General features: G+C 44.7%; 1 protein-coding gene across 1 annotated transcript in view; it reads left to right on the forward strand.

Annotated features, from left to right (window-relative positions):
* Positions 1 to 673: 673 nt before the first annotated feature.
* Positions 674 to 10,474, forward strand: part of CMPK1 (cytidine/uridine monophosphate kinase 1) — a 41,037-nt gene continuing 31,236 nt past the window's right edge. The window contains exon 1 of the mRNA XM_003921586.4: positions 674 to 1,006. Within this exon, the coding sequence (XP_003921635.1) occupies positions 836 to 1,006 (171 nt within the window). The 5' untranslated portion in view covers positions 674 to 835. The remainder of the gene's footprint in view (positions 1,007 to 10,474) is intronic.

Consider the following 10,474-nt stretch of genomic DNA (forward strand, 5'->3'; position numbering starts at 1 on the left):
GTGCGATCATGGCTCCTGGACACAAGTGAACCTCTCGTCTCTGCCTCACCAGTAGCTGGGATCACAGGCACGTGCTACCGCGCCAGGCTTTTAAATTTTTGGTTGAGACGGGAGTCTCGCCACGTTGCCCAGGCTGGTCTCGAACTCCTAGGCTCAAGCGATCCTTCTGCCTCGGCCTCCCAAAGTGCTGGAGCCACCGCTCCCAGCCAGGCCTTCCTGCAACTGCTCTAACATGCCAAGCCATCTCAGATCTTTTGCATATGCTTTTCTCTGAGGCACTCTATTCAGGTGTTTGCCTGGTTTCGCTCTTTCCTATCCTGTCTTGGCTTGAATGTCACCTCTTCCGAGGCCTTCTCTGGCGACCCTGGCCATCTTATGTGCTACTTGTTATTTCTTCACAATTGTACCGCCGTTTGTATGTATTGGTGTTTACTTATTCATACTGACCACCTCCCCACTTAAATGGAAACTCCTTGCAAACAGAGACAATGGGTTTTACTTTCCCGCGGATCAGGTCTCGGCCTCCAGCTCAACACCCGACACCTGTGGGCGCAGGATAACGTATCTGCGGTCAGAAAATACTAACGAACAAGCCAAGGGGTGGAGGAAGGCTGGCGCGGACCGCACGAAGGTCGCCTAGGCGCAGCAGCCGCGCGAGCCGCGGGAAGCTCCTCCCCTTCCGACAGCGCCGCGGACGCCCGGGCAGCCCAGGCGGCGGGGCCGCGGCGGGCGCTGGCTCAGCCCGCCCCTTTCTCCCGCCGCCTCCCCGCCCCGCCCCGCGCCGCGCCGCGCCGGCCGCTGTCAGCTCCTTCAGCGTCCGGCCGAGGCGCGGTGTATGCTGAGCTCCTGCCGCAGCCGGCTGCTTCACGTCCTGGGCCTTAGCTTCTTGCTGCAGAACCGCCACCCGATTCTCCTCTGCCCTCCCCGTCTCATGAAGCCGCTGGTCGTGTTCGTCCTCGGCGGCCCCGGCGCCGGCAAGGGGACACAGTGCGCCCGCATCGTCGAGGTGAGGCCCCAGCAACCGAAGGACTCCTGGAGGCTTAACTGGACGCGAGCCGGCCTGTGCTGCCGCGCCGGGTCCGCGCCTCCCGGAGTCGTGGAGCCGTAGACTACGAGTCCCGGCAGCCACCGCGCAGCTCGCGTGGCAGTGGCCGAGGGCTGCCGGCGCGCGGCATGCCGGGACTCGTAGTCCGCGGCCGCCCGCCTTGGGGGGTACCGCTTGGGTCGCTTTGTTCCCGCGCCCCTTCTTTTCCTACATTTTGGGGACCGATTCGTCTCTAAAGTGGGCTGGGAAAGGGGTCCCTCAGCGCGCAAAGGTCAGCGTGTCGCTGATCGTGTGGTGGGTGAAGGCAGTGGGGCACGGATTTGGGTGAGAGGCCGTGTTCGCCCGCAGTTGCCTGAAGGGGAGACCTATTTTTCTTTCCCGCGCCTTCCCTCTGGTTCTCTAAACACCGAACTGTCACCTGGTGGGCCAGGTGTTCTTTTAGGTGTGCTGTGGGCTGCGGCTAGCGCTCTCGGGTCCTGTCCCCGTAAGCTTTAAGGCGGGGTCCGCCCAGAGGCTCTGCCCGGGGCGGGGATGGGGAAAATCCGGAGCGGTGTTCTGAGATCAGGCTTTTAACCTTTGGCCCTGCTGCCAACTCACGCTCGGCCCTCGGTCACTTCCTCTATCCCAGCCTCAGTTGCCCCTTCTAATACAGTGAAAAGAGTCTCTGAACCCAGATTTTCTCAGAATATAAAACACCTCCCAATTGTAAAATCCTGTTACTTTTATTTCTTTTGCTTTAAGATGTGTTAGATTACCAGTTCAATTCTTTTAACAATTTTTGGGCTAGGTGTATGGTTGCTTAGTTGCATTGACACTGAAGAAAAAGGCTTCATGGATAATAAAACAAGACATCTAGAAACAGAAGAGGCAACCATTGGTGGCCTCTAGTGAAATCGCTCTGAAACTCCTTAACCAACCAAAGTTTTTTTTGACCTAGAACTTCTAATTTCCTCCTCTTCCAGGATATGGCCTATATTAGCTTTGGGCTTTTGCTTCTCTCCTTATATGTTCAGAGTAATCAACTCCTGTCCTGTATTTTATTCCCTAAATAGCATCCCGAGAAAGTTAGACGTGTTCAAGTCATTATGTGTTGTACAGATGTATATATAAATATTGATAATTTTTAGGTGTCAAAGTGGAAGTAATCCAACTAAAAAAAAGTAATATTTGCATCCTCTTTAAAAAAAAAATTGTTGGTTCTCTTTACTTTTTTTTTTGATGGAATCTCGCTGTATCGCCAGGCTGGAGTGCAGTGGTGCGATCTCGGCTCACTGCAACCTCTGAGTCCCCGGTTCAAGCGATTCTCCTGCCTCAGCCTCCTTTCTCTTTACTTTTTAAAAGACAAGTGACAAGGCCGGGCGGGGTGGTTCATGCCTGTAAACCCAGCACTTTGGGAGGTGGATCACAGAGGTCAGGAGTTGGAGACCAGCCTGGCCACCATGGAGAAACCCTATCTCTACTAAGAATACAAATATTAGCCAGGCGTGGTGGCTTATGCCTGGGAGGCTGAGGTGGGTGGATCACCTGACGTCATGAGTTCCAGATCAGCCTGGCCAACATGGTGAAACCCCGTCTCTATTAAAAATATAAAAAATCAGCCGGGCCTGGTGACGGGTGCCTGTAATCCCAGCTACTTGGGAGGCTGAGGCAGGAGAATTGCTTGAACCTGGGAGGCGAAGGTTGCAGTCAGCTGAGATTGTGCCATTGCACTCCAGGCTGGGTGACAGAGCAAGATTCCTTCTCAGGAAATAAATAAATAAATAAAAGACAAGTGACAAGTCAGAGTGATTTCAAATTTTTGTTTACTATATGAGATTTCTCTTACGTTTAAATAGCATGATAGGAGAAGTAGCAACGACTTTAAAGTCAAAGAGATATGGGTTCAAACCCTGACTCTGCCATTTACTGTTTCTCTAGGCCCAGAAAAGTTGTTACTTTTAGTTTGAGTTCCTCTGTGAAAAGGGAAAAAATAGAAATGCCTATCTTGTATGGTATTTGTGAATATTAAATGAAGTAAAATGTCTGGCACACAGAGACTGATGCAAATAATTATTTTCTCCGCTTTAAACTTTCTGATCTTATTATATTGGTTATTTTTACTGATTTTTGGGTTTTGATTTGTTATTTTTATTGATTTTTATTGGGTTTTGTGGTCGTCATTGTTTGTTTTGAGACCAAGTCTGTCTCTGCCACCCAGGCTGGAGTACAGTGGCGCCAACTCAGCCCACTCCAACCTGTGCCTTCTGGGATCAAGCCATTTTCCCACCTCAGTCTACTGAGTAGCTGGGATGACAGGTGCTAACTTTTTTTTTTTTTTAGGTTTTTGTAGAGATGAGGTCTCACTATATTGCTCAGGCCAGTCTTGAACTCCTAGACTCAAGGGATCCTACTGCCTTGGCTTCTTAAAGTGTTGGCATTGTAGGCATGAGCAGCTATGCCTGGCCTGGTTATTTTTATTGCAAAGTAGTATTTTTCTTTTAAATTACTTTGTAACTGTTACATTTGAATGCATTTAACTACAGTATGCTGTTTCTGAATCACAATATGCTTTTAAAATGTCTATACCTAAATTTTTTGTTTTAAGGTTATTTTATTTATTTTTATTTTTATTTTTATTTTTTTAAGTGTACTATTAGCTGTGAGTTTTTCTTTTTTTTAAATTTATTTATTTATTTCATTTTAGGTTTTGGGGTACATGTGATGAACATGCAAGATTGTTGCATAGGTACACACTTGGCAGTGTGGTTTGCTGCCTTCCGTCCCCTCACCTGTATCTGTCATTTCTCCCCATGCGATCTCTTCCCACCTCCCCACCCCCCCGCCCCTCTATACCTAAATTAATAACATCCATACTACTACACTGGGTAAAAAATAATCTACACATTCTGCAATTATTTTTTATTCTGTGCAGTAATGGCAAATAATTTTTTTTTGGAGATGGAGTCTAGCTCCGTTACTGAGGCTGGAGTGCAATGGTGCGATCTCAGCTCACTGCAACCTCCACTTCCTCAGCCTCCTGAGTAACGACTACTCTAGGCACATGCCTTCATACTTGACTAATTTTTGTATTTTTAGTAGAGATGAGGTTTCACCATATTGGCCAGGCTGGTTCCAAACTCTTGACCTCGTGATCCACCCGCCTTGGCCTGCCAAAGTGCTAGGATTATAGGTGTGAGCCACGGCACCCAGCTGGCCTCCCTCCCTTCTTTTTCTCTCTTTCTTTCTTTTCTTCTTTCCTTTCCCTCCTTCCCTCCCTCCTTCCTTCCTCCCTCCCCGCTTCCTTTCTTCCCTCCCTCCCTTCTTTCCTTCCTTCCTTTGAAATACCCAGACTTGAAGGAGAACTTGTTTTATTTTCTAATTGTTTTTAAATCTATTTTTTTCTTTTTTTTTTTCATTTAATCAGTTACATGTCAAGTTTAATGTTTGTAAATCCATGTCCTCTGCTACTGAATTTGTTTTTGAAAATGAGCCATTTTCTAAATCTGTGTGACACCCAGTTTCCAGAGTGGAGTTAGTATGGAATAATTTATTTCTAAAAAATTATGATGAGAATACTGTTACCATTTTTGAATTTTAAAAATGAAGCTTTATTTATATTTGTTGTTTTGGCCCAAATGAAATTATGGCAGTGTAACCTAAATTTTTATTTGAAAATAACCACAATTTTGCATGCGTTAGTTGGAATATTTAAACCTCTCTTTTAAAGATTGTGAACATTTTGCTTACATAAACAAACTGTGACTAAAGCTTATAACCATACCAAATTGCTTTCTATAAAACTTTTTTTTTTTTTTGAGAGAGAGGGTTTTGCTCTGTTGCCCAGGCTGTAGTACGGTGGCTTGATCTACCTCCTGGTGTCCAGAGATTCTCCTGCCTCAGGCTCCAGATGATTGCCACCACATCTGGCTAATTTTCGTATTTTTAGTAGAGATGGGATTTCACCATGTTGGCCAATCTGGTCTTGATCTTATAACCTCAGGTGATCCACCTGCCTAAGCTTCCCAAAGTGCTGAGATTACAGGCATGAGCCCTTGTGCCCAGCCTCACCCAGAAAGCATTTTATCGTCTGTATTAATTTCCTCTAGGGCCTGTGAGGATAACTCATATTTTGACTGGTCATCCTACTTACTGCACTTAGAAAAAGTTTTGGATGATAATTGACTTTAAGCATATACAAATCAGAAATTTTATTTCATTTATCTTTATGTCCTCAGTGTTGAACATTGTGCCTGGCACATAGTAAGAGCTTAGTAAGCACTTATTTATTGAATTATAAGTTGAATAAGTTGAATTCATATGTAGAGTGTATTGTTTTGAAGATAAACAATTTTTAAAAATTCAGTCCCCAGAGGGCGCTCCAGTAGCAGTTGGCTCACCCATTTTCAAGACCAGAAGTGTTTGAATGTCTTCCTTGAATTTCTTTTTCTTTCTTCCTTTCCTTTCTTAGCATTTTTTTTTTTTCTTTTTTTTTTTTGAGATGGAGGCTTACTCTGTTGCCCAGGCTGGAGTGCAGGGGTGCAATCTTAGCTCACTGCAACCTCCACCTCCTGGGTTCAAGCAGTTCTTCTGCCTCAGGCTCCCGAGTAGCTTGAATTACAGGTGCCTGCCAATATGCCTGGCTAATTTTTGTATTTTTAGTAGATACGGGGTTTCACAATAATGGCCAGGCTGGTCTCAAACTCCTGACCTCAGGTCATCTGCCCACTGAGGCAGGAGAATCGCTTGAACCCTTGTGGTGAGCCAAGATTGAGCCATTGCACTCCATCCTGGGTAACAAGAGCGAAACTCCTTATCAATTAAAAAGCAAACAAACAAACAAATAAATAATAGGCCTCTTTCCTTTTGGTGGAATAGGTAGAATAATAGTTGTATTTCTTTTTTTTTTTTTTTTGAGACGGAGTTTCACTCTTGTTACCCAGGCTGGAGTGCAATGGCGCAATCTCGGCTCACCGCAACCTCCGCCTCCTGGGCTCAGGCAATTCTCCTGCCTCAGCCTCCTGAGTAGCTAGGATTACAGGCACGCGCCACCACGCCCAGCTAGTTTTTTTGTATTTTTAGTAGAGACGGGGTTTCACCATGTTGACCAGGATGGTCTCGATCTCTCGACCTCGTGATCCACCCGCCTCGGCCTCCCAAAGTGCTGGGATTACAGGCTTGAGCCACCGCGCCCGGCCTGTATTTCTTTTTTAAGAAAGTTTACATCATCTGTAAAAGAAGTGGTCTACAGGATACTTGACTCTTCTGAAGTACCACTGTTTCATTAAGGGTGCTTGTAACATGGGATTTTTATGTTAAGAACTTGGAGGAGGGGAGAAGATCTTCAGATTTACTGCTCTTAATTTTGAAAATGTTCATTTTTTGCCTTTCCATTTTAAGTTATAAAGTAATATATGCCCACTGGGAAAAGTTAAATCTTTTCTAGTCCTGAGATCACCAGTAGTAGCTGCTTGTTATGAACTCCTTCCTCATCTCTTTCTCAATGTTCTTGTGAACCAAAATGCAGATACTTATTTTTTTACCTTCAAGTGAGATTATTGTATTTTTTGCTGACTGTATCATGGAAATATCCTTCCAGGTGTTTACCTATAGATTTAATTCATTTGTTGTTGTTTTTTGAGACGGAGACAGTCTGTCACCCAAGCTAGAGAGCATTGGCACAATCTTGGCTCACTGCAATCTCTGCCTTCCAGGTTAAAGAGATTCTCCTGCTTCAGCCTCCCTGAGTACATGGGATTACAGGTGTGTGCTATCATGCCTGGCAATTTTTGTTGTTGTTGTTTTTAGTAGAGACGGTGATTCATCAGGTATTTATTTATTTATTTATTTTTTTGAGACAGGGTTTTGCTCTTGTTGCCAAGGCTGGAGTGCAACAGTGCGATCTCAGCTGACCACAACCTCTGCCTCAGCCTCCCTCGTAGCTGGGATTACACGCATGTGCCGCCATGCCTGGCTAATTTTTTTGTATTTTCAGTAGAGATGGGGTTTCTCCATGTTGGTCAGGCTGGTCTTGAACTCCTGACCTCAGGTGCTCCGCCCGCCTCGGCCTCCCAAAGTGCTGGGATTATAGGCATGAGCCACCATGCCTAGCTCATCAGGTATTTCTTTATAGCAATGTGAGAATGGACTCATACAGTCTACTTTAAACTTTTTATTTTTATTTTTTTGAGACAGAGTCTTGCTCAGTCACCCAGGCTGGAGTATAGTGGCTCTGTCACGGCTCATTGCAGCCACTTGGCTCAAGTGATCCTCCTGCCTTAGCCGTCCGAGTAGCTGGGACTACAGGCCTGGCTAATTATTTTTTATTTTATTTTTTTGAGACAGAGTCTCGCTCTACCGCCCAGGCTAGAGTGCAGTGGTGTGATCTTGGCTCACTGCAACCTCTGCCTGCTGGGATCAAGCAATTCTCCTGCCTCAGCCTCCCGAGTAGCTAGGATTACAGGTGCCTGCCAGCACACCTGGCTAATTTTTATATTTTTAGTAGAGACAGGGTTTCAACATGTTGGCCAGGCTGGTCTCAAATTCCTGACCTCAGGTGATCCACCTGCCTTGGCCTCCTAAAGTGCTGTAATAACAGGCGTGAGCCACCATGCCTGGCCTAAGTATTTTTTGTAAAGGCAGGGTCTCGCTGTGTTGCCCAGGCTGGAACTCAGTCTACTGCTTCAAATGCTAATCTCTTCCAGAAACACCCTCACAGATAATAATGTTTTACCGGCTATCTGAGTATCCCTTAATCCAGTTAAGTTGACACCGGAAATTAACCATCACAAACATGCTTGTTGTATTTCTATCAAAAGTGTATGAATATCAGCTTGGATGATTATCATTTTAATTTTTACAGATTTGTTAATCTGTTTTCTAAGATTTTTGAGAGTAAATTATTATTATTTTTTTTTTCTAAGAGGTCCATTAAAGTGAAATGGCATAATTAGCTGTGGTGTTTTTTTTTTGTTTTTTTGCTTTTGAGTCAGTCTTGCCCTGTCGCTCAGGCTGGAGTGCAATGGCGCCATCTCTGTTCACTGCAACCTCTACCTCCCAGATTCAAATGATTCTTGTGCTTCCACTTCCTGAGTAACTGAGGCTACAGGTGCACACCACCTTACTGGCTAATTTTTGTAGTTTTAATAGAGATGGGGTTTCACCACGTTGGCCAGGCTGGTCTTGAACTTGTGACCTCAAGTGATCCACCCGTCTCGGCCTCCCAAAGTGCTGGGATTACAGGCTTGAGCCACCGCGCCCGGCCTAAGACCATGTCTTTAAAAAAAAAAAAAAAAAAAAAAAAAAAAGGACGACACAGACTCTGCTGCCAAAAGTTCACAATGTGGTGAGGAAATAAGGAAATTAACTGGTAATGACTACTGGATAGAATGATAAGACCTATGATATAAATATACCATTTAGGTAAGGGAAGAGACATCTAAATTTTAGTTCAATGAGTCAGGGAGGGCTTCCAGAGGAGGTGATGTATATGAGCTTAATTTTGAAGGACAGTGGGAAAGAAGCAGCTGGGAGATGGACAACGCTTAAAGCAGTTATCCTTGCATAGGGTTATTGTAGGATTCAATTCTGAGTAAAGTGTGAGAAAGTAAACTGACAAAAGTGAGCCTAACACAAAAACACTCCCTTGAATGTAAACTCTCTGCTGTTTCTGTGGACAGTGATACAGGCTTTCAGAGACTCTCGGTTTGGAAATAGATACACAGTAGAATTTCATAATAAAAGATATGGATGAACTTTGCAGATATTAAAGTTTAACTGTAAATTTTTTCTTTTTTCTTTTTCTTTTGAGACGGAGCTCACTCTGTTGCCCAGGCTAGACTGTAGTGGCAGGATCTCAGCTCATCGCAACCTCTACCTCCTGGATTCAAGCGATTCTACTACATCAGCCTCCCTAGTAGCTGGGATTACAGTTGCCCACCACCATGCCTGGCTAAATTTTGTATTTTTAGTAGAGACAGGGTTTCACCATGTTGGCCAGGCTGGTCTCAATCTCCTGAGTCGTGATCCACCTGCCTCAGCCTCCCAAAGTGCTGGGATTACAGGCCTAACTAAATTATTTTAAAACTATTTATCTTTTAGTTTTGCCTCCCTAATTAGAGTTTAGTAATGTCTTTAAGGGTAGGGACCCTGTCTTTTCCCTCTCATTCCATTACACTTTTTTTTTTTTTTTTTTTTTTAAGATGGAGTCTGCCTCTGTTGCTCAGGCTGGAGTGCAGTGGCACCATCTCAGCTCACTGCAACCTTTGCCTCCCAAGTTCAAGCCATTCTTCTGCCTCAGCCTCCTGAATAGCTGGGATTACGGGCATGTGCCATGTCCAGCTAGTTTTTTGTATTTTAGTAGAGATGGGGTTTCACCATATTGCCCAGGCTGGTCTCAAACTCCTGACTTCAGGTGATCTGCCTGCCTTGGCCTCCCAAAGTTCTGGGATTACAGGTGTGAGCCACCATGGCTGGCCTTCATTCTGTTACATGGTTTTTGAAATGCCTGCTCATCCTTAAGATATTAGCTTAATTTAAAGATTCCCAAATGTTCTCAGTTCATGGTGCCCTTAGTGTCTCAATCATAGAAACCCTAGTGTAAAAGAAATACCTTACAGCTATATTATGTAAGTAATTAGGTCCAAACAATACTTAATAAGTATTTTCTAACAAGTTAGTAGCTGCTTGAAGAAATGATGCATATAAATTAGGAGAAAAATGTAGCAATTTAGTTTCATTCTTAAGTAACCACCCTTACTAATAAAATGTATATGCCTGTTGGGCACTGTTTCTCATATGTTGGAATCAGATTAGACACTTCCACCTGCATTTCTTATTAATTTTCTTTCTTTCTCTCCCTGTCTCTCTCTTTCTTTCTGTCTTTTCCTTCCTTCTTTTTCTTTTCTTTCTTTTTTTTTTTAAAGGAGTCATACTCTGTCGCTCAGGCTGGAGTGCAGTGGCACGATCTTGGCTCATTGCAACCATAGCCTCCTAGGTTCAAGCGATTCTTATGCTTCAGCCTCCCAAGTGACTGGGACTACAGGTGTGCACCACCATGCCTGGCTAATTTTATATTTTTAGTAGAGATGGGGTTTCACCACGTTGGCCAGGCTAGTCTTGGACCTCAGACCTCAGGTGATCTGCCTTCTTTGGCTTCCCAAAATGCTGGAATTAACAGGCATGAGCCTCTGTGTCTGGTCTCTCTCTCTCTCTTTTCCTTCCTTTCTTCCTTCTTCTCTTTCTTCCTCTCTTTTCCTCTTTCTCTCTCTCTCTCTTCTTTCTTTCCTTTTAGCACCTGTTGCCCAGCTGGAGTGCAATGGTGCGATCTTGGCTCACTGCAACCTCTGCCTCCCGGATTCAAGCGATTCTCCTGCCTCAGCCTCCCAAGCAGCCAGGATTATAGGCACCTGCTACCGCATCCAGCTAAATTTTGTAAATTTAGTAGAGATGGGG

The sequence above is a fragment of the Saimiri boliviensis genome, chromosome 11 (genome assembly GCF_048565385.1).
Source record: "Saimiri boliviensis isolate mSaiBol1 chromosome 11, mSaiBol1.pri, whole genome shotgun sequence".
In the NCBI taxonomy this organism is placed as follows: Eukaryota; Metazoa; Chordata; class Mammalia; order Primates; family Cebidae; genus Saimiri; species Saimiri boliviensis.